This window comes from Mesocricetus auratus, unplaced genomic scaffold, assembly GCF_017639785.1.
Source record: "Mesocricetus auratus isolate SY011 unplaced genomic scaffold, BCM_Maur_2.0 Super-Scaffold_100006, whole genome shotgun sequence".
In the NCBI taxonomy this organism is placed as follows: domain Eukaryota; kingdom Metazoa; phylum Chordata; class Mammalia; order Rodentia; family Cricetidae; genus Mesocricetus; species Mesocricetus auratus.
In genome coordinates this window covers 66,009,987-66,034,872 of record NW_024429190.1, presented here as the reverse complement: position 1 = coordinate 66,034,872, position 24,886 = coordinate 66,009,987, and the positions used below count along the sequence as shown (strand labels likewise).

The 24,886-nt window shown below is 43.0% G+C and overlaps 1 protein-coding gene across 4 annotated transcripts in view; it reads right to left on the bottom strand.

The window, feature by feature from the left end:
- Positions 1-24,886, bottom strand: part of Slc4a4 (solute carrier family 4 member 4) — a 397,268-nt gene that overhangs the window by 253,342 nt on the left and 119,040 nt on the right. For 3 of the 4 annotated variants that reach the window (XM_040747371.1, XM_040747372.1, XM_040747370.1), the window contains 2 exons: positions 19,402-19,475; positions 882-1,061 (listed from right to left, as the gene is read on the bottom strand). In XM_040747371.1, the coding sequence (XP_040603305.1) occupies positions 882-1,061; positions 19,402-19,475 (254 nt within the window). Of the gene's footprint in view, positions 1-881; positions 1,062-19,401; positions 19,476-19,827; positions 19,976-24,886 lie in introns of those variants that run through there. The other variant, XM_040747369.1, reaches the window with a different exon arrangement.

The following is a 24,886-nucleotide window of genomic DNA, read 5'->3' as shown; positions in this document are numbered from 1 at the left end:
TCTAATTTGGCCTGCTATCACCTGCAATGACCCAACTTGATCTTTATCTGTGCCACCCACAATGCATTTTATTACAGGGTCTGGGTTTCTGCAAGAGATGAAGAATGCCCAGAGCTCTGCCAGCAGGAAAGCTATCACTAAGTCAGTCTTCTTCAGGAATCTTCCACCACTGGCATGCGCTTCCCCTGTACAGATTCATTCCCATTCCAGACATAAGGTTCCCCGTTTATCAAAGAGGCTCCACACTCAACAAACACAGCACAGCATAAACATACGCCTAAACCCACAGTCTACTTGCCACTTGAGTCCAAGGGTGTTCTTTGAAATCCTGCCATTCCATCGTGTTATACAATGTATGAAATCTACGATGCTCGACCTTTTGAAAACCATGTCACTCAACATTTCTCTCTGCACTATGCAATGACTCTCTTGATACTCCTTTTTAAATCATTGACCTGGCCCATAATCCAATTAGATGTCACCTGTGACTGTGACATTTGGAAGATGAACATATACACGCATGCACTCTGGTCTTCACCTAGCGTCTCAGTAAAACCTATTTCTAAGCAGAATCAACCCAAAGAGCCTCTAACTATTGATTACTGTGGTAAACTACTATATCATCCTTGAAACTCTGTCCTACCTCACTTGTCTAGATGTAGAAGTGCCATTTGCACCTACACTTGCTCATATCTTTCCTCCATCAACTCAGAATCTTCCACACGAGCTCTCAGATCAACTTGTCAGCACAAGGAGCATGTCTACAGCCATCACTCATTAAGCAGACCTCTCCAGGATTCCTGACTCCCTCGGCAAAGTTCTGGGAAGCATCTTGCCGAGGATGAGTGAGGCAGAGAGTGGTACTGAGAGAGAATACTCACTGAGTGGCTTGAGGATGCTGCTGCTGGACTCATCGGCGTTTTCCACATCAGATTTGTCTGAGTAGTTCTCAGAGATTCTTTCCTTTTCCTTCTTTTCCTTGTGCCCTGCCTTTCTCTTGTGACGTCTCCTTCTCCGGTAACTCTTGGGCACGTGGACCCCAATGTAGATGGTGTGGTGGCCTAAGGAAAAGTAGGCAAGTCAACAGTCAATTCAATTCATGATGTCTCTACATATAAATCACACAAGAAACACAAGCCAGATACATCTATGAACATGGCATTATCACTCAGTATTAGGCTAACACAAAGAACTGAAATCTTGAAACATAGAATTCCTTTTCAAATTTCGGCTATGGTATAATTCCACCCATTGGCTGGTGTTTGGTTCTATCCTCACAGGCATAGGGTTTAGGACACAGGTGTAGGGAAAATCAAAAAATACCAACTAGAAACCAAGAATTCTTGATTCCATTCACATATCTGAAATCTGTTATCTATGTCACCTTCTCTGAACTTCTGTTTGGTTGGTTTTTGGTTTTGTTTATGAGACAGGGTCCCATGTAGCCTTGGCTGACCTTAACTTGCTATGGAACAGAGGATGACCTTGAACTTCTGGACATACTGCCTACATTTCCCAAGTTCTAAGATTCCAGGCATGCACAATCATGCCGGTTTTTTTTTTCTGATAGAATCCAGAGCTTCACATACCCTTGACAAATACTGTACCGATGAGCTGAACCACAAGCCCCTTAACTCTTGGAGCCTCAGCCTCATCCTTTTATACCACGAAAGTCTTACGCTGGATAACCCCTAAAGGTCTGCTCTACCCTAGTTTTTCATGACCTGTGGTTATATCGACTAGAATGAAGGGAGAGAAGCCAGTGAGCTTTAAAAATAAAAAACAAAAGTTGAGGAAGTCATTCTACTAGGGATATGGTTTTTATACCATAACATTAGCAGAACAGAGACTGAGAACTGGGACAAACTGAGACATACTTGGAGAGGTTTTAGAAGTACTCAAATGTTCACATTAGGAAACGCTAAAACGAATGTCAGCCACGGTGCCATTCTCATTCCTCTTTTTTCGTTTCCAGAAGTTTCTAAAAAAACTGGTTGTTGGGATGATAAAAATAAGACTCATCCCAGCAAAAACTGCCGTGAAGAGAAGGGCATGAGAAAAACAGACCTGACTGCTTCCAGGCATCCGGAGGGAAGGCACTTCGACACTGACAAGCAGTATCATTTTCCCAAATCTGATAAGATAAAAAAGGAACTTAAAGTTCCACATCTTTTTTTTTTATTGAAAAACTTTGACTTTCACTTTATATACAGTTTAACTTCTGAGTGTGGGAATCACCATTTCGGAAGGAATTTGAACACTCTTTTATTGCAAATTAGATTAGGTAATCTCATCTAAGTGTTTCATTTCCCATTTCTAGAATTATTCTTTGATGGTACTTCACAGTTCCAGAGATAATATCACATACCGCCATGTAACTCAGCCTCCTGAGTATCAATGGCTGTGAACTACTTTCCATGGAACTCACCAGGCACCCCTAAAAACACCATAACTCATGAGATTTTCCTTCAATTGACAGCTTAAATGAAACATGTGCTTCTTCGAGAAAAAGCCTCCAACTATAGAAGAGAGAACTCTCAGGGGTCGTGTGTCACAGAAAACTCCTGATGCTTGGAAAAAAGCAAGAGCATCTTCGCCCAAAGCAGAACTCCCCCCAACAACCAGCAACTTGTTACTACAAAGCACAGGGAACAATCTGCCCTCAAAAGTGTGCCAATGAGAAATCTATCACGTCTAACCATTTCCAAGTGAATTGTTCTCATGGGAAAGCTATATTATACTAGGAAATAGGAAATGTCTTCGAAACAATGGGAATTAAGAAACAGTGTCAATTGTTTCCTGTGTTCCCCTTACTAAGGGAGTCTTTGCAGGTTTATCTCAAGTCTCAACAATACAAAATAAAAGAACCCTATGGAAACGCCTCATACCACACACACACACACACACACACACAGGCGTGCGCGCACATACACACACACCACATACGCAAACACATATACACACATATGTGCATGTACACACACCACACACAGAGAGTAGGGGGGTTCAAAATACTAAAATATCGCAGTAAATGTATTCTGCACATTATTAAGTAATAGGCACAAGAAAATGGTAATTAAGGTATATTAGCCATGCCAAAATGATACAATAAGATTTACTATATGAACTCAAGTCTGTGTAGTACATTTGGTCAAGTCATTTAAAAGGTAAGCCTATATGGCTGACAGGATTTAACAGTAAGATTTCTGACTATAAAGTATTGTTTTCAAACTAATGAAAAAGTTACAGTGATTCAGACAGACAGCCTTCGAGCTCTGCAGAGGGATGTGCCTTTGTTTGAGAGCCTACTTAGATTTGTCATGACCACAAACATGGAACCATTCTTCTCATTTGCTGACTGTAGCACTGTCCCTGTGGCACATCCAGCTAGCCCGCATTTCTCAATCCCCCCACACCTTCCCTGGCCTGCCCACAGATAAGGATGCCTTCAGATCTGACGCTGCACTTCTGAGTTCTGCAGCAACCAAGAGGAAATGGGTCTTCCTTTATCGACGTCACAAACATCAGGCATTTTTATTAGTTTATCACGGTGTAATCTGCAAACTGTAAAACTTACCCTTCTTAAGACTATAACTCCATGATTTTATGTAAAGTTGCACAAACATCACCATCATCCAATTTTAGAACCTTTCTACCAATCCACAGCAATCTCTCAGGGCCATCTGCAGCCAAGCTCAGTTCCCTATGGCATCGCATACACCCACTCTTCAACGTTCTGTATACTCTTGGTACTAGCATCTATGGAGCCATGATCCTCTTGTTCTCACATGGCTATGAGCCTTGTGAGGATCCTTACATGGTAAGATAGAATATTCCCAGTGAGGAAGATGCTGCCTCCCAAGAAATGCCCAAGGAATCAAGTTCCTGAGCTGAGCTCAGCATCTTCCTCCTCCTCCTCCTCCTCCTCCTCCTCCTCTTCCTCTCCCTCTTTCTCACACATCTTACTGGAACGTAAATCTTCCCCTTTGCTCTTGTGTTTACATGAATGAAAAGAAATGTGACTCCGGTTAAGGTGGATCATTGGGATCTTGGAGACAGTGATTGTTACTTCATTGATTATTTATAGTCTGTCTCTACTTCAACTTCGTTGCCCATGAAAGGAGGCAAACAAGATAGTCTTGTGTTGGAGGACGTGGTGAAATGGGCATGCTTTTACATAGGGAAGATCAAATATTTAATAAACTATATTGCCAAATCCCCAAAAGTAGCGTGAGTTGAGACAGAAGTGTTCTCACTGCCCCCACAAAACTCCTATCTGTATGATGAACAGCAATGGAATTACTGCTGGAAAGTCTATTGTTGGCGAGAATATCACTGGTGGATATCAGTGTTTATTTTCATTAAAGTATCTTTATATGTCTCAGAGATATGTCATGACGATTGATGTGAGCTCTTAGAGAAGCTACAAAGGTGGAGGGTGTAGCTATTGTTCTCCATGTAAAAAGAAAAGGAGGAACTTGTCAGAGAAGCTTTCAGACCCAAGAATCTACAAAACAGTATGATGTTTGAAGAACATGGGATCATTACTAATTTATTATAAGGAAATTTTGAGGCTTAAAAACCTTCTCTGCCATCAGTTTCATAAAAATTGCTTCAAAGAATAAAGGGGAAATAAAGAATAAAACTTTCAAATTTTGTTTTCACTTTAATGTAAAGCCTTAATTCAGAAAGAAGGTACAACTGTTAAACATATTAAAATAAAGCATACATTTATTATTCTAATCAGATCAATAGAGTAAAAGCCCTGGAGCCTACATTTGACAGCGTTCATTTAGGTGGATAGTCATAGGGCATCGTGTCTACAATCTGGCAGGAATATCAGCATGGTGTGTTCAAATAAATACCCTACATGCCTCTCTCTGACAGATGGTGGGAGTTCCCAACACATTCCAAGTGTCTCGAGAATACTTCACAAACCACACTACAGCCAGGACTTCTGGGAAGAAAACACTGCTCTGCTGGTTACCTCTGAATGTCAGAACTGTCACTATGGGTCTTGTTTCTTTTCATCATTACCTGTTCTACCCTAGTTAAAAACAGGAAGCTCTGTGTGGCAGTTGCCCCCAGGTCTCCCAATTCCTGAGAAATATCTCACCTAACTGTAAACTTCTGATTATGGCTACAATGTTTTCAGGGCAGACAGGCAACCCTTACACTTAGTAACTCTGTAGACTTTCAAGTTAAGATGGCTTTCACAGATACTACTTCACTAGGATGATTCAGAAGTTGGAAGAATCAAACAATCTCTCAAGCCAGAAAGTAAAAATTCACCAGCCAAATTAAAACTTCTATGGATGACTTGACAGTTAACAACCTATATCTCCATATGCGTGATGGAAGGATCAGCTCCTGCCTGAGAAACATGCTGCACTGTATTATGCAACAGATGTAACAGACATCCTCCAAAAACTTGTAAGCATGTTCATCACTGCTGCACATTTCTCGGGCACTGTCTGTGATCCTGCTACTAACCTCAGATACAGGTGAAGAAACCAAGTTTGAGGAGTTGGGTTGTTGAAACCAATAAGCAAATGCTCTCTTCAGAAAATCCCACACAAGTATTTCCAAGGCATCCATGTCAGTATGAGATGCGTGCCAGCTTTGATAGGATTTCTAAAAATATACTTTCACAGTGTTGAGAAGGGGTCTTGCTGGGAAAGGCATGGCTACATGTGCCTATAACCACCCACTAAGGGGTAGTAGGACTAATTGAAACAGGATTGTGGTGACTGCTGGTCAGCCAGCCTAGCTAAAAACTGGCATACCCCAGGTTCATGAAGAGGCCCTGTAAGGTAGAAAGAAATAAAGCTAGATAGCAAACATCCCTCTCTGGCCTCAGTGTGCATATTCTCTCTCTCTCTCTCTCTCTCTCTCTCTCTCTCTCTCTCTCTCTCTCTCTCTCTCTCTCTCTCTCTCTCTCTCTCTCTCTCTCCCCCTCTCTGTCTCTCACACACACACATACACATAACACATACACACGAGTGTGAACATGCACCACACACACACTACGCAGCACACATACAAAACTAAAACACACATGACATGTATCCTGAAAATCACATAACTAATTGGGTTTCCTTCCTCGTGTTGATGGTAAGAAAGACAAGAAACAAATATCAGGCCACCCTGTGGTGGACACAGCACTTCTGAGCATGCATTTGATACATTGTCCTCCCTCTTCCCGTTTCTCAACTGTTGTTTTCACTTCACCCTGAGCTATTTTGGAAGAAGGCAGCTATATGGTTTTGAACTTGAGGTTTCAATACTGTGAGCCAGCCAAAGGATCCCCAAAGGACAGATAAAATCCTCCCCAGAAACGCAGCTTGTCCTACCTGCAGTCACTCCTCCAGCCTCCCACACACGTCCCTAATTAAACATGGAGATATGCTCCAGCTGTGGTTCTCAGTCTCCAGTGCTGACCTTTCCACAATTAACCAAATTTCTGTTCTCTCCAATTTGAATCAAAGATTCCACAACCCAAACACTTCATACCCTTCTCTCAGAACTGATCGGCAACAGTCCCAAAATACAAGTCCTTATCTTACATAACCTGGTTTATGTCAAGATGCCTAGAACAAATTGTTGCTATCGCCTAGAGGAATGTAAAGAAGTGAGATGGAGATTTATTATTTTTTAATCTTTAAAGAAAACCGTAGGAGAGGAGGCAAGGATCCTGGATGAGTGCTCAGTTACAAATGGAGACCCTGCAAGGCTTATACAGATAAACAGAAAGCAGCAATTGGCAGGGTTTATTTAAGAGAGTTTAAGAGTCCTGATATCAAGTGCAGGCACCAAGAGATGAATGTCTACCACTTTATATAATAATAAGATGACCAGACTGTACAATCCAAAATATTTCATAAATTAGTACAAATAAATTGCTGGTTTATCCTACATGAGTAAGAATGTCCTGGTACATTTTCATGTTTATTTCTCTTGATATATCAATTTATTTGATCAGTATCTCTTCATTACTTTGCCTAATTCAATACTTTGGGATAAATCAATAACTATTTTTATTGTCATTCAAATTTTGATGCAGTATATCTGATTCAGCAATTATATTCAATCTCTATTTTGAAAAGAAGCTTAACTTAAAAATTCATTTACTTTTAAAAATAAACACAATAAAATCTGCAATTATATTCTTCAAAAAAAAAAAGAATGTCCATAGTCAGCTCTAATAAGATGTAATAAAAGTAACATTTCTAATTTACTGGGCATTAATACCAGCTCAGGAAGGGTTTCTCTTTTTCAGACACCATAATATAATTTTGTAGTTGCCAGTGGGTAAACCAGCCCTTTATGTTTGAATGAGGGTCCAGACTTCAAACACACATGACTTCTTAGGACAAGGGTGATTTCTATTTTCATATTTTGTATAGGGGAAATGTTGTACATTACATATATAAATTATTTATAGACAATATCAACACTACCAATTACACTGAGAATTAAACATACAAGAAAATACATGGAAAATGAGTCGGTTTTAGTTTTGGCATTTAAGAGAGAGTGGGTCTGGGGAGATTGCTCAATAGGCTAAAAGCATTTGTTGTGCAAGGACCAAGGTGTACATCTCCAGAACCCAGGTAGATGTCAAATGAATAAGGAGAACTTCTATAATCTCAGCACTCCTGCAAGAAGATGGGAGACAGAGACAAGAAAATTCTCCAGAAGCTCACAGTCCAGCTAGCTGGCCTAAATGACAGGAACAGTAGAGACCCTGCTTCGGGCAAAGCAGAAGGCACCACACCACACATGTGTGCTTAGACACACACACACACACACACACACACACACACACACAGAGGGGGGGGATATCTTTCTTGCCCTCAACTTTGAACTGCATGGGATTCCCAGAAACCTTACGGTCTTCTGAGATCCCCTAACAGGACTAATAAGGAGTTCTCAGCTTGTCATTGCTGTGTTCATTGAAAGCAGAGTTTTCGCTATTGAGTGATGATGACAGTGATGATGATGGTGGTGGTGGTGGTGGTGGTGGTAATGATGATGATAATCTGTGCACAAGAACAGCTATGTTTCTCAGCTAGATGTCAATCCCTTAGCTCAGAAAAACTCTGCATTTGCCTCCAGCTGCCCATGTTAGCCAACAGCTGTGGCTAGCCTTAAAGGTGGGGACACAAGACCACTCACTAACATCTAGTTTCCATAATGACCTCTATTACTAACAGTTGACAATAGAGGTAAAAGAAAATTAGCAAATATTCTTCCATGCAACTCTTCGTTTTCAGTAGGCATAGATCATTTTTAAATATCTACACTAAAAAGGCAAGAGTTCCCTTTTAAAGGTATTTTAAGAGGCTCGCCCTAATGAGCAAGCAAAAGTTGAGTTCAGCTCAGCCTACAAAAACTGCAGTTCCTAAAGTGTTTCAAGTCAGGAACAGCTGATTCTCCAAAGTAATTTTAATGCTGACCTAGAAAACTGTTTTCTATCCTTATCTACAAATGAAAAGCATCAATCTACACAGAAATGTAGACATAATTTTCATGAGCAATCTTACTGAACAACTGCCCCCACTGTATCAAGTCCTCAAAGTTAATCCAAAGGTGTGGATGGTATTTCCCCCTTTCCCTTTCCAAAGGGGAGAAATCAAAGCTATGCTTTTCCTTATCTCCAGTCACCTGGAGCCCTGATAATAATGTGTGAACTCCCTCTGTTCTCAGTAAGAGCTGGGCAGGAGAAGCTACTTAACCTAGTCTTAAGTTCTCCCTTCACTGGCTCATTAAAACCATTGAACAGAATATACTGGGTCAACAGAGGCAACACCTTCCATTACTCTATCCTCCCTCACCCTGGCTGCCTTCCCCCTGCTCTGGGCACAGCTTCCCCAGTGTTCTCACAAGTGAGTGCCAACCCCCAGGAACCAGGTCTGCCAGGACTTTTACTTCACTAAGGACAGTTGAATAGACTCAAAAGATCTGGGCAGGCTGGCACTGGCCAGTCAGAAACCCTCCAGTCATCCTGACAGCCAACAACCCCTGAATTTTAATGTGCAGTATATATGTGGTTATAGAAAATCTACCTGCAAGCCAAACACAGAGAGCTAACAGCTTTGTATTTCTCTTGTGGTCACCATGTACACAACTGAATGGGAAATAGATCTGGAAGACACAAAACAATAGCTAATCCAACAGTCATTGATAATTGGATTTGCAACTGCAGCTGGAAAGGCAGCCAGAGAGACACATAAATGCACACATTCATATCCTCATCCCAAATACATTGTCCATCCCTGACCCTGTTGTGGGTTCTGTCTGCAGGGGCTTAACCTTGGCTGGGCGATAGGAAGACTGGTCTTTGGTGGTTATAGACAGATAATTCACAATACAGTTGATGTACTCCTGCCTAATCACAAATGAAATAGCTCACACTGTTTCACATGATTCTCTTTCCCAGCACTCTGTATGTAGGTAAATGAGATGCCACAGCAATACCACCAGCTAGAGAAAATGCCACAAGAGGCATGTTAGCCTCGTGAAGACCAACCCCCAAATCTTTATGATTATGCTTTTCCATACGCACCCAGAAAAGAAAGCTACTCTCTACGTGAGCAGCTCAGCCATAGTCATACGTTGAGATCCGGGGACCACACATACTACTTTGTGTCTTCATTTCCAGTGAGTCCACTAAAGCTGAAGAGTCAGCTGATGTTCAGAGACAGGCGCTACTCTTGGTCCCCCAGGTCACAGAAGCACCCCTTTCCTGTGTCCCATGACTATGTTATTTGCCCATCATCCCTCCTCCCATCCAACATTATGTATGCAACACATCTTTTAAAAAACAATGATGAGTCCATTCAAATTAGCAATTACCTAAAAAAACAGAGGCTTGTTGTATCTCTGGAAATGCTTCAGTCTTACAGTTACAGAATGACAAATTTAGATCCACAGACCTTAGTCCCAGAAGCTGCCCCAGAATATTAAAGTGTTCTGAATGGAATGTGTGTCCTACTATCACTGAGGGTCATTCACAGGGTGAGGCCACCCAGCATGATGAAGTCTTTCTCATTCATCGGTCTAAAAGCCTTTCCAACACTTCATCCTCCCTTCCGTTCCCATTTCTTAGTCTTCAAGATGCCTCTTCTGGTTCTCATTCATCTCCATCTACACTCCCCTCCCCTCTGGAAGAAAGAAGCACAGCATACCCTCTGGGATGGGTGCTGCCTGGAAAGACATTCCCCTGGTTATTCCAATGCCTGGAGCAAAGCCCTTCCACTTCTCCCAGGCTCATCTAGACATCTGTAAGCTGAGAACATGAAGCTGAATCTTTCGTAAGATCCCCCCCTTAGTCCTGTAAATTCTATGAAATTCCAAACATTTGAGAGTCTAGTACAACTAAACACACAGAAGGAAGGCTAACAGCTCTCCACCAACACCTTAGCGCAGTGGTTCTCGCAACCCTTTAATACAGGTCCTCATGTTGCAGTGACCCCCAACCATAAAATCATTTTCATTGCTAATTCATAACTGTAATTTTGCTACTGTTATGAATTGTAAATATCTGATATGCAAATCCCAAAGGGGTCACTGCCTGAGGGTCTCTTCCCACCTTTTCATGGTGAAACTCCATCTATTCTTGCCCCACATTGCTAAGAAAGGGTTCCAATATCACCTCCTTCGACCACATCCAGGGCTTTCCATTCAACCTCATCACACCTGGCTCCTAACAACTTTCAAGCCATTGGCTCCTGGCTCTCTGTGGAAACCTCTCTATCCCATCCTTCTTGATTTTCCACTTCCTTCTATGTCTGCTCCTGTGTCTCTCAGTGTTAGTGCTCAGCACACACTCCAGTCCTCTTGAAACATTCTGCTATCTTAGGGGATGTCATTATTCCCATGGCCTGTGATAGTCCTATGACTAGGACTTCCAAGTTTCTATCTCCACCCCTGTTCTTTCTTCTTAGTTCCAGTTTACACAGTCAACTACTTATGCCACAGTTCTACATGGATATCTCACAGGCATTAAATAGATAACCCTAGCACGCCAGAGACTGAGGTAGGAAGATTACCATGAGTTTGAGGCCAGCCTATGCTACATAATTCCAGTCCAACCTAGACTACAGTGTAAAACTCTGTCTTCATTAACTACATAAGTTGGAAAGATGGCTCAGTGTTAGAAGTGCTTGCTGTGTAAATGTGAGGACCTGAGAAATAAGGTAGAGAGCAACAGAGGAAGACAACTAACCTTGAACTCTATCTTTCACACACACACATATGCATGAATATGTCCATTACATAATTGCCACAAATTATCTGGATCTCACCTACTTCAGGCCACTGAAGGGCATGAGTGGTCCAATGATATGGCATACTAACCTACTTTCTGTTTCTCTCAGGATGCCCTTCCCATCTAACATTCCAAGTCTACAGACATGCCTGCCCCAGATTCACCTCTATCCCTCCTCCTTCCTCTATCTGATTTCTTCCCATCCCTTGGGTCTCAATATTATTCCACAAGATAGATATATTCCCTGGATTCTCACATAAACTCATCTCTAAATTATTATATTAATAAATTTGTGCCCTTAAGTAATATCTACTTCTTTTGACTAAACAGAAAATGTCCTAGTAGGAGTGTTTTACATGCAAGGGTATTAAGGTTATACATACAACTACTCTTGTCCTTTTACTAGGCTGAAATGGTAGAAGCATAACCCTTGAGTTACACCTAAGTAAGGATAGCTAATATGGGTATCAGTCAACTAACTTACTGAATATTAGATCAGTATTTCAACTTCAGTCTGGGAGTGTTCTGTAATCATAGCAACCACTGGAGAGATCATGATGAGCAGAACGATAAATTTCACACCAGGATTACATCTGCAGGAGGTAATACTTTAAAATTATAAGGTACATCCTTAAGATTTCAGATGTCATTATATTTTTAGCACACCTGAAGGACAGGGTTATAAATGATATAACTGATATTATATTTTTTTTAAAGAGTCTGCAGAAGGCTGGGATGAAACTCCATGACAGAATGCTTGCCAAATATGGGTGAGGCACCGAGTTCCACAAAAACAGATAAACCACAGGAAAAAATCAACAGAAATTAAAATTGAGTAATTCACCCTGGCTTACTATAAATAGCATAGTATTGGGGGGTGAGTATTAAGCAAGAATCCATGAGGCACTGCCGGTAGGAGAACAAGGAAACCAGCCGTGAGCAGCACTGATGAGTCTTTTCATGTCACCCAGAAAGACAGGGCACAGCCAGGAATAGACAGAGGTCCGGAGACTCCTGGCATATCACAGCTCCTCAGCACAGACCAAAGCAAAGAAAGCAAAAACTTGAGCAATCAGATACTGATAGAATTTGCCAAACACGTGTAGCCACTGGATTCAATTAAAGCCTTCACTGGACATCAAAGACACCTCCCTGATTTTGCAGTACAAATAGAATTTCTCATTGAAATTTTAATAGTCGGTCAAGGACTTGGGTGATGACTTAAGCAACCTATAAATACATAATTCTGATCCTCTGCAGGATATGTGTTGGCTAATATTACTAAAATCTAACCGTTCATATTCCCAGGCGTTTCTGCCTGGTAAAAGTTACGGAGCATTCAACCTTGAAAATATTCAGTAAAATAATATCTCGTGGAGTTATTTCAAAGTCAACAGAGTCTAAAGGTGAACCCATTGTATATCTTGGGATGGCTGTCTTCTAATTCCAACCCTGTGAAAGGTAAAAGCAATTACCAGACTTAAAAGCTTTCTCGTTATCCAGAGAAAGGAATTATTTAAGTCACCTATATTGCTGACTCAATGGGTGTCACTCACCACCCTCACTTCCCTCACCTCTCATCCCACCTGGCAATCAGTGGAGTCGGGATGTAGTGTGCAGAACCTCCTGTGAACCCGTGTCATGGAAGCCTTCCACCTCAGTCCTTTTGAAGTCAGCGAAAGAGTAAAGTAAAATCAAAACCAAATCTTAGCAGCCAGCTTGCCACAGTAACAAAAGAATCTCAGCTTCTCTTTATTTCCGACTTGCCTTGCTCACACTCACCCAGCAAAGCTTCCAATGCCCTCAAAGTTAAATTTTTTGCAATGATTAAAAACAGGAAAGTATTTAGCTCAGGCTAGATACATAGTACCTTTATACTATTACATAATCTCATTCAATTGGCACCTAAATCACATGGTAGCCCATAGGACACAAAGTTACTCTAATCTAATCTGTGGGGGAAGGGAAAGGTTTGTGCGTATTCATATGCTATACTCACATGGTCCACTCATGTATGTTCCTCACTGCCAGCACACTATGCACTAGAACACTAGAACCCTTCTGTTTTCCAGGAGAAAACATCGCAGGCTTTAACTGGCAATGGGCAAGCAGTTTACCCCGGGCACATATACAATTTAATATGATTCTTCTTAGAAAATGAAGACAATTTAATAAACTAATGGTGAGGTACATGAGCAGTTTAACTACAAACATTAATTGGGTCATATATCCAGAGCAAAGGGAAACAGAATGCATCCAAAGAGAACTAGACAATAGTCCTCGGGAAATTTCACTTGGTCATTCTATCTTCACCTCTCCAATAGAGAGAGCAGTGGGAAAGCACACCTAAGAGGTCAAAGGTTGGGGACTGGGAGGAATGAATTGAGAAAACAAAACAACCCTTTGGCCAATTAAAGTCTTCAGAATGATGTCTATGGCCATAGCACCCGGACCACACTCAATCTTGTCTAGAACTGGGGGAGGGGGGTGTCAGTTGTCATTTTCTACCTTGCTTGAGATGGGGTCTCTTTAAGGGTTGCCATGATAGCTGACTATGGGATGTAGGGTACTCCTGCCTCCACGTCTCAACTCACTGTAGGAACACTGGGATTGCAAGCACTTATCACTCCCAGGCCAAGGTTCTGGGAATTCAAACTCAGGTTCTCATGCTTGGACAGCAAGTTCTTTATCCTCTACCTCTCCCTAATCAAAAAGCATTACTATTCTTCTTGGAACCATATATATCAGACATTGTTTTTGGATAATTATCACAAGTCATATTATAAATGGCAAGTTCACTGTTTCCATTTTATGGAGAACGAAATCCGCACTCTACATTCTAATTGGCTCCTTTCACTGATGCAATGGTTTGGCAGCAGACTCCGTTTTGGAATTTTATTCTCCAACTGACGCTTAACCACTCTACTGTAATGGCACTTAAATAAAACAAATGGTAGATACTCCCAAAGTAAATATGAAACAGCACCTCACTAACACGCCCAGATAAAAAGATTCATCTAAGATAAAACTGTCCCCAGCATGTCACTTCAGAATGTCTGAATCCTTGCAAAACATGAAGTACCAAGTCCAATTTGTTGAGGCTTATTGCCATAAAAGAATGTCAACACTTAGGGCAGGAAATGGCTTCAAGGGGGTTTTAGTCAGTAACATATTACCAAAGAATCCTCAACAGAGGAAAACTCTGGGAAGGTATGACGCCTGTTTCCTCTTCCAAAAACCCATGAAACCACATCAGATTTCCTCACTGCAGAGATCTACAGATAAAGATTTCCTTCGCCAACAGCAGGAGGTGTCAGGCAACCATGGAGATAAGAGCTGTAGGCTTTAGGACCTCTGGAGAGTGTCTAGCTGAGTCCAAAGGAGAAAGACTGGAGGATTTGGAAAACTCTGAGGAGGCTCATCCTGCTGAGGGAGGAGGGTAGGGACAAGCTGCTACTCAAGTATCAATTTTAAAGTTTCCTGCGTGTCTTTAACTTTTCCAATGTGGGCAATGCATTGTTTCTACTAAGAAGGCTTTTCCTTCAGCCGTCTTTGCCCAAGTGTTTCCTCTGTACACACTGTTTCTGAGCCATTAGAGTGAACAGCAGAGAAGAGGCCAGCACCGTGCAACCGGACACTTAGGTCCAGACCTCAGAATAGCCCCAGCCCCGACCTGGCCCCGCCCTTCCCATCCGATAGGTTTTCATTCACCCCTTCTCTGCAATTACAGCTTTGAACTCTATAATTATTAACAAATGTTTACCAGGCCCCGCCTTTTTCTTTAGAACACTACCTTCCTGCAAAGCACATGAATAGAGAGAGCATCACAATGTCCTCTATCAAAAACTAGCTTAAGTCAGTATGATTCCACATCTGTAAAATGTTGAGGTCCTGACACCTGACAAAAACTACCATGTCATCGTTTTAGTCCTTCTATTTCCAAATCATAGAACAGGACAATAAGAGGAGTTTAGAGAGAGAAGTTTTAATGGTTACTCTTTCTTATCACTCCAAATATATAAGCACTGTAAAACTGAAAATGACCCTTGTAAAACCAAACAGGACACCAAGGATCAGATAGAGACCTTATCATACCACTTGGCTTTAAGTGCTGAGAACAAAATACTAACTAAAACTATAAGCAGAGATTTGAGAATGATATCATTTAGCATGTGCTTTGCTTAGTTCATAGTCTGTATTGATTCATTCTAACAAGTATTGGCGATTGTGCACTCAGTCCCAAATGCTGCCCTACACTTCCAAAATGTATTTCTATGAAAAGCCCTCATGACAAATTCCAGAATTTGCAACAGTACTCTCTTTCTTGATGGCCATCAGGGAGTGGGGGAACTTCTAGAATTATTCCTGCCTACGACAGGTGGGAGAACACTTCTTGTGGGACTCAGCTTTTAAAGTGGAGGGAAAATACCAAAACATAGCCTTAACAGCTTTGAGAGAACACTGACCAAGTTCCAGAAGCATCAACATTTCAGACCATATTGTCCTGCTGTTCTTTATGTTTCCTGAGTTGCTAGTTGGATTCAAAGTTAAGGAGAGGCCCCTCCTCATGAAGTCAGAGCTGCCAAGGCCACTGGGGAGTTACCTAGCCCAGCAGAGCCAAGGCCTTATCTCAAAGGATAAGGTGGAGTTTGCTCTTTTCCCCTATTGCGAAATATGAGAATATTAGGTAATCTGTTTATATCACACAGCTCCAAAATCCAAGCTGACTTTATTTTTTAAGACAGGGTCTTCAGACTGCCCTTGAACTTCTGATCCTCCTGCCTCAGCTTCTCAAGTGCTGGGATTACAGATACACACCACTACACCCATCTCCAAGCTGTCTTTTTTGTAATCCATACAATTTCCTCTGGGGGAGGGGGGAGCTACCTCAAACTTGGCTTAACTGACAAAATCTGGCAATTCCCCCTGTCTATGCTTGAAATCAAACCCAAGTAGTTGTTTCCCATGGTCCAGGTTATTCTGGCAACATCGGTTTATCATCTACTGACTAGAGTTCCATACAGAAGTGCCAAGGATAGGCTTAGGTTTTTGGTCCAGAGCAGACATCTGTGTGCGAATCACAAAACTCCTTCTACAAGTTGATACACTTGGCGCTCAACAGGCACTGCAAAGAAACTTCACACCATGTAAGGTAACCAGAGAGGGAACAGATCTATAAGCTTCCATTTATTTTTCAAGATTAAAATTGGCACTGGGTTTCCTTTCCAGGATGCTATATCTAAGCCACTAACACACAAGGGACATTTTATGAAAAGAAGGTTCAAGTCTTTAAATATATGTGGCACGGATAAGTTTATTACCTAAACAAAAGATGACTCCTCTCCTGACTCACTCTGTTCTTGGTGAATTTTATAGCTGATGGTTCTCTATGAGGATTTGGGGAGGAGGATTAAGTGTTACACCGCCCACTGAAAGTAAAGTTGAACAAGGTGAACTGGGGGCATGCTCTCAAGTCTCAGCTACTGCAGCTCCAGAACATCATTAGAATTCCAGGGGAGGACCTGGAAATCTTCTGGCCTCAAAAAACTGAATCCAGGCATTCCAAGAACTATTTTTACTGTATGAACATGTCAAAGTAACTATAGCTACTGGACCTCAATTATCAAAACTTATGGAAATTACTAAAAAGCAAAGTTTATAAAACTTACTTTTGCAAGATGTGTTGTAATATACTTTAGTCATGGTCATCTTAGCAGGAAAAGATGTAATTTGCGGGGTCAAAGGAAACATAATTGGTAATTTGCAGGAAGGTATTTGAGCTCCTTGCCCTTTGAACTCTCCATCCTCAAGCCACCGCATTAACTTCTACTAAGTGTGTCAAAAACCTAGCTATTCAGGAAGTAACATGCTGTTCCCCATCAGTAAAGCCTTTTTCTATGAAATTACAAATATGAGATACACTCACAACCTTGAGAAATGGATCCCCATTTAAAAGTCAACCTCCATCAAAAGTCATGACAGCCATCATCCCTTCCCTCACTCGGTCGCAGGGCCCACAGATGTGCCAGGAAACCTTTGTCCATTTCAACTTCGCCACACTCTCACCCAGAGCTGACACCACAGTTAAGACCCCCAACTCTATTTGATGAAGCCAGCTGAGAGAGGAGAGGGCCAAGTGGAAGGGTATTGAGGGAGAAGGAATTAGTTCATAGCTCCCGACCCTTCTACGGCAGGAGTGCCTCCACCACAGCCACCATAAGAACCACCATCCTGAAGGCCTACAACAGACGATGTAACATGCCCTGAGATAAAAGGGATCAGATCACACACCAGCCAACAAAGACTGACTGTCACGTGGATGTCCTGTGAGAACAGAAAGCCCAACCTTCGTTGTCTCGAAACCAGCACGCTTCTTGAACTGACCCTGGCACTTCTACAACCCTCTGGTTGCCTTTTTGCTTCTCTCCCAAAGAAAGCTGGCTACAGAACCATGTGTTATTTATATTACCATTTATACTGTGATCAATAGATTAATTTTCTGCGTGAAACTCAAGGGAAATAGTTCGGGAAATACACTTCTTGGACAAAGCTTTAGGAACCTGAGTGCAGTCATCTGCTGCAGTGCTGTGCTGTTGATCCAAAGCATCTTCAGGACGGGAGATTTACATCTCCTGAGAACTCAGCCAGGACCTAGTTCCCAAAGCAGAATGTGTGCACACTGTGCGTCCCCATGCCCAAGGCTTTCTCACTCTAATTGTTCTAAAACAATAGAATTTTCATCAAGCCTACATTATTTCTTCTGCTCTCACTGGATGGCTTTAGTCCCTCTTTTACAGTCAGGGCTAACGACAGTGACTGCAATGAAGTTTCAGCAGTAAAGAAAAGTTTTACTCTTTTGCCTACCCCAACTTGGCGTTTTCCCATAGTCACGTTGCAAAAATGCAAGGAGCCCATAAAACAATATAAAAGAAAATACTGCAGTTTCCGTTTTCCTAAGAAACTGAAGCATCAGATTCTTGTTAGTCAGCCTCGAGTGCTTAAGTGTGGGAAGTCAGGGGGTGGGGCAAAGAGGGCACCAACCTTCCAGAGGGCAGAAGAAACTCACTAAAGAAACATGAGAAAACAACTTAACAAGCAGCACCCTGGGGCTGCTCCCACAGCACAGGCTCATGAACACCCTCGACCTGGGCTCCAGCTGCTTGAGGCATTGCTCCAAAGCACACAATATCCACCTTCTTCTTCTCAGCCTCACCATCCTCCTTGCCAAGGCTTTGGGGGGCATGAGCTACCCAAAGGGGCCAGTCAGTCCACAGCCTCCAAAAGAGGGAACTGTCTCTCAAGTGACATTCACAAGAGAAACTGGTCACATCATTCATCTATGAGTTTCCTTTGGTGCTATCTATAACCCTGACTGCCGTACGAAATCTCAAACTCAATACCAATAATAGACTATACATCTGTGATGCCTCCACATTGTTACTTCAATACATATTAATGAAGCCTTGCCTTCCCACTACCAATCAAGCAGCATCCCCCGACGTTACTGGTAAGTCAGGAGGTGAGTGAAGGGAGCACACACTGAAGTGTGTCTGCAGAGATAAAATAGAACTCTGCTTCGGTTTTAACAGGCACTGGAAACATTAGTGAAAGAGGTTCCGAGGAATTTTTAAATCGAAAACGCTTGCCTGTGTTTTGTGAACGAGGACTCGTCCATTACAACCATTCTCATCACCCTCAGCTTAGACCTGCTTTCCCTACAACAATAATTATCGTTCTCTCCTTCGGCAACATCTGTTTCTCTCCTCTACAAGCTACCAAAAAAGGAATAGTAGAAGGTGCTAACGAATTCGTTTCTATAGATCTGGCAGCTCCCTGGAATTATCTAGTAAAACATTCATTTCTGGCGGAGAGGCAAAGCTAACACAAATAACACCTTTTTAAAAAAAAAAATGTCACAGGTAAGCCCCTGCCGACTTCAATTCTGAGGGTCCGATGAAGTTCTGAGAATTACTTCCCATGCAGAGGCAAAATGCAGAGATTAAAGAAACTCCACCGGCAAGATTTGGCGTTTAACTTTGGAAGATGTAAGACGTATGAAATATATGAATGATATTATATACAGAGTACACAGAAGAAAACACACACCTTCCCAGACCCAAAGGGCTCACCTTCTACTTCTTCTTCATCACACACATGTTTAAGGAACGAAGCCCCTCTGTCCAGGACAGCTTCATCCTCCATCCTGTAGTAATAGAAAAGAAAAAAAGAACGCTCAGACTTCTCCTGAAGTGAGCCACTTGAAGCAGCCCAGCTCCTGGGCAGGTTAACCTGAAAGCTGTTGTTCATGTTTGCAGGGCAGAGTCCCTCTTCCTTTGGTGGCTGTCACTCCTTCACGCAGCTCTTCTCATTTGGTGCTTGAGAATGTGCTGGCCCCACATAGCTTCAGTTCTAACCTTGAGAGGGCAGCCACATGAAGAGGTGAGAGAAAATAATCCCAATCTTGTAGGCTGGATGTTGAGGGAGATTCTCCCTTTGGGGAGTTGCAGAAGGGAAACACAGAGATGAAAGCAAAAGAAGAAGAGGAAAAAAAATACCAAGAGAGGAAGTTTGGTGTGTCTGGAGTGTTCGTGACGATCGCTTGTGGAAATCCAGTTTCAGTACTCCGCTCTTTAAACACCGACTGCACAAAATGTATACCCTCACAGGAGCACATGCACACCCACCCACACACACAGCGACAGGGAGTCAGGCTAATGCACAGTGGGAACCTAGCTTGCAGCCAGCCTCTTAATACCAGCCCAGGATTCTGTGTTGAGTGGCAAGCGTTGAGTCACATGTTGGCCTCACGGAAATCTGACATCTGAGGATTACCTAGCACCAGGGCTTCGGTGGGCACATATGCATGCCAGCCATCCATTCACTTCCACACTCTGATCACGCGTCGCTCTGTGTGCTAGATGCACTGTTAACTCTCCTCTGAAGGGCACGAAGTTCTGCATTTTGTAACCATGCTATGCTGTCCTCCTGTCTCCTTACATAATAGAATCTACTCTGCAATTTCATATGCTAAATAAGACCTCAGAATCTATCCAAGGAACGACAGCGGGTTTTTTTTTTTCTTTTGCAGTCTCCTCCCGGTGCCAAACATGTTTCTAGTTTACAGAATGAGTGGAGCTTTATTCCCTTACTCTGTGGCTCCTTTCCATTGCATTAACTTTCATATACAGAATTCCATGAACTCTATTTATAGGGGAAGCAGAAAGAAACCCTGAACTGCTCGAATGCTGCTTGTGTAGTACGGGTCTTGTAACAAAGAACTTTCTCTGGGGACAGCTGCTCTGTGTCATCCCATGTCTGAGCCTTGCCAGAGAACCACATGTTCACTCTACGCTCTAGTCATCCAGTTAAATGCTAAAGCACTGGATACGGTTGAGTCTGTTTTCCGCATGGTCTGTATAACTTACTCTGGTGCTTCAGGGTTTGCTATAGTCTAGGTAGAGGTGCACTGAATTCAGTTTCCCTTCCTCCATTACCAAGGCATCACCTTTACATAAAAGGTCAGATGCAAAAAAAAACCAAAAATCTAATTCCACCACTTAATAATTACGCCACCGGAAGCAAAGTACTTAACTCTTTTGAGCCACAGATTTTCTTGTATTTTCTTGTATAAAATTAGAACAATCATATCAATTTCACAGTGATTCAACACAATACTCTCAATTGACTGCTTTGAGATTCGAAAGAGGTGAGGTGCCAGGTGTCAAAGCATTCGGCACCAAACTTATTTGCACACATGCCTTTGTTTTATAAATGTGGTTCCCTAGACCAGCAAGGTATCTCAGCAGGTAAAGGTGCTTGTCTCCAGGCCTGATGACCTGAGTTTGAACCCTAGAACCTACACAATAGACAGAAACAACTGGCTCCACACATGTGTTGTGGCATACACAGAGACAGACAGACGGAACACATATACACAAATAGTAACATTCTTCAGTAAGTTTGTTTTCTTTCCTTTTTTCCCCTTTACCATCCCGGGCAAACAATGTCATTAAGAAACTCATTACTAGTCCCCGGCCATGCCGCCCTGATGGCACCCCATCTCATCTGATCTCAGAGGCTAAGCACGGTTGGGCCTGGCTTGGATGGGAAGAAATGTATGACCTTTGGATTCTTCAAGAGTCTTCTCTGGGGGATATGAGCCTCGTACATGATGGCTCACCCCGACACATGTCAGGATACGTTTCCTCTCTGCACTCAAACCAAATGTATAAAACCCGACATGGGCCAATCAGCAGGATTACAGTGGGAATGAAATACCTTGAAGGCTATGAAGCCAAGCCATTTGCCACTCTTGCTGAGCCTTAGGTTCCCAGGAAGATTAAAGGATACAGCGTTACTCATGGGTTCAGCAAGTATTTAATTACTGCTTGCTATATTCCAGTTACTCTTCAGAGGGAGGGGAACAAATCTACAAATAAGACAAAAAGGTTCTTAAAAAAAAACTAACAACGAACAGAGGAACAAGATAACATCGAAGAATAGCACGAGGGGCCGTCTAGCATAGGGCGATGCTGATGAGCTTCCGAGGAAGTGATTTAATTTGGGACAACGTAGCTGGGTGAAAAGGCAGAACAAGAAAAGGGACAGCAAATGACAAGGCCCTCAGGTAGGAACGTTTAGCACCATCCGAGAACTGCTGTAAGGTCTGGACAGCAAGGGGGTCAACAATACAGATGACAATGGAGAGAGCTGGGTCATGCAAGCCAGGAAAGGAGTCAGCATTGATGGTCTGAACTGTTTTCACCTTTCATAGGATCGCTCTACCTGTGCTGGGGAAAACTGACAATTAGGGAACAAGAGAATTCGCATACTACCAAAGAAGCAAGGGGGCTGTGTGAGAAACAGGCCACTGGGAAGGCATGGAATGCTCACTTTGCACACTTTAAGGTAGAAACATGCATCCTGTGCTTAAAAAGTTGCTGATATGATCACAGCTGTCTGAGTCTGGAACTAGGGACTTGTAGCTGGTGCTAAAATGTGGCAAAATTCATGCATCAGGCTGCGGCTGAATTTATTACCAGATGCACTCATGCAGGAAGGGAGAATCGGTACAAGGGAGTAGACCTGAGATCACCTGCTAAAACACACCAACGCCCCCAGGTCAGGCAGTGAGGCAAGGGTAAACGGGGCATGGGTGACATCAGGGAAGTCAGAGAGAGCAGGGAACCCCACCTGAAAGCTGAGGCAGACAGGGATGGAGAAGCAAAGGTTGGATTTGGCAATATGGAGGATGCAGCTGCTATACTAGGAGCTCTTGAAACAGGTCGTGCTCAGTGTTGGGGAGAGAGGAACAGAGAGGGTGCTCGCCTGTTCCCTTTTCTCTCTCCTATCTCCCTCCAGTGAGGAGGAGAGCAAATATGAACTGAGTGTCTATCATGCAACCTACACACTTCCAAGTGCCAGGGATACACAACCACATTACCTTCTCGAAGATGTCCCCTGGAGGTCAGGGAGCAGTCCAAAGTGCAAGGGGCCATTAGTTACCCAGCATTTGTACACACAGATAAGAATGACAGCTTAATGAGGGTATTTTCTTAAAACTCCTCAGAAGCACAACAAAAATCCCAGAGTGTTGCCCTGCTGCACGTCCACTAACTGTGCACCATGCCCTTTGGAAAATAGGATAGTTTGTCCCTCATCTCTTCTCAGAAGTGACCCCAGGTCGGTGAGCATGCCGAATTCAACACAACTAAATGTAGACTTCACTTTGTACCCTCTCACCCATCGGGCAGGCCCTAAAATATTTTGTTGTCCCTTGATATATTTCCTAAAGAAAACATCTAGCCTTGAAATCTAAGCCTTTCCCAAAATTGCATGCCACAAGCAAAAGAAACGGAAAAGCAGGAAAGCCAAAGACATTGGAAAGGAAGGTAGGAAAGTCAGTGCATGAGCCCTCTGGCCAAGCTGAGCAAACTGCCCAGCCCTACTGTCTGAGTAGGGAGTGGGGGTCATGATGGGTGCATTCCTTGGCTCTTTGATGCATAGTTCACATTCTCTTCAAGACTATACATAGCAAATCATCGGATCTTGGTTCTTTCGGATGGATCATGCAGAGCGTCTGAAAACAGGCCTCTTCTGGGGGCAGGGGGAGGGGGCACTCGAAGCAAAGTGAAAGCATAAAATCTGGCAGCCCTGCTTCTGCCCCAAGAGCAAGGTCATCCTGGAGAACTTGGCCTTCTACACGGACCACAGAGACTCCCCCCTTCCCATCCATCTCTACATGACAAATCTCAGTTAGTTCTTCAGTCTTACGTCCTCTTAGCAGTTGCAGGCTATTATTAGTAAGACAGAGATACCATGTAAAGTGGCTGACCGAACCATTTTCCCCTCTATGAATCAGTTGGAAGAAATTAACTCATCCAGTCCCTAATCAGGGCCCCAAATCCATCCTTAAAAATGTCCTTTGCACGTGCCCCGTATTTTCGCTGAAAATGAACAGGAAGTACGCTTCCACACAGCTTCAGCACTGCTCACAGCACTAACATGAGGCAGAACTCAGACAGACTTGGAAGCTCCTCACCAGCATCAGGGGGTTAAGAGTCACACCAGTCATTAGAAAAGCCACTTTGGTCCAATGCTGCCTTCCTTCAACCTGGGTTCTGATCAGAGAAGTTACAACCCTTCTATACAAGTCCAGACCCACGGGAGGGATTTTCTTATTCTCCGTTATTCTGGGATAGCAAAATGATTTAGCTGGAACACATATCAAATTGTCTGCCAAATGGGCAGGCTCTCACCAGCCGGTCCTAATCACTTTACAGGCCTGTGAGGGTGACTTAAGTCCGGCACGAGAAACATTTGTGCAGAACTGTCAGCCACTGGAGTACCGATCCACATTCCAGCCCTCTCAGATCCCACCCCCTGAGCCTGTGCCAACTGCCAACGTGCTCACTAACTAGTACTCACGGCGCAAGCAGCTGCCACTCAGCCAGTCAGCAAGTGGCAGGCCGCCAGCACACAAGTTTCAAAAGCACCAGCCTGCTAGTCACAGTGCTGTTAAAGGTTGAAGGTCTTCGTAAGCTAGCCTTTAGATTCTCCTCACTTGCCCTCCTGCGTCCCTCTACCATCCTTCCCTACTGCAACTCCCACGGTAGCAGTTCACTTGTCTCTATGGCAACAGCATCTGGTTTCAGAGTTAGAACTTCATGCAGCACAGTTCTCTCTTAGCCCGGGGCTTTTGCCAAGGGGTGCACTAGCAAAAAGGCTGCAGCCTGAGTTGTAGCCACCTGTTTCTTTGTCACCACAGGATGGCAATTCTTGGTATGTTCTTGGATTGTGGCATCTAGCACATGGAACAAACACTGTAAGTTCAGGGTGCTATCCACAGCGTAGGGGGGCCATTCTAGAGCTTGTACTCATAGTCCAAAACCGGCTCATACCCTCCATAGCCTGAGCCAGGATGGTCAGAGATGGGTGGTGTAGGGGACTTGTGACTGCTTCCAGAGATAGCACCAGGCAGCAGGATGACTCCAGCTGTCAACATGTCCAAACTAGAATTTGACATCACTGGTTCAATTTGTGCATGCAGCTTCAATTTTTATTAGTTAGCCTTGTATTTGAACTCATTCCACTTCATCCTTGCCAGCTTGGTCT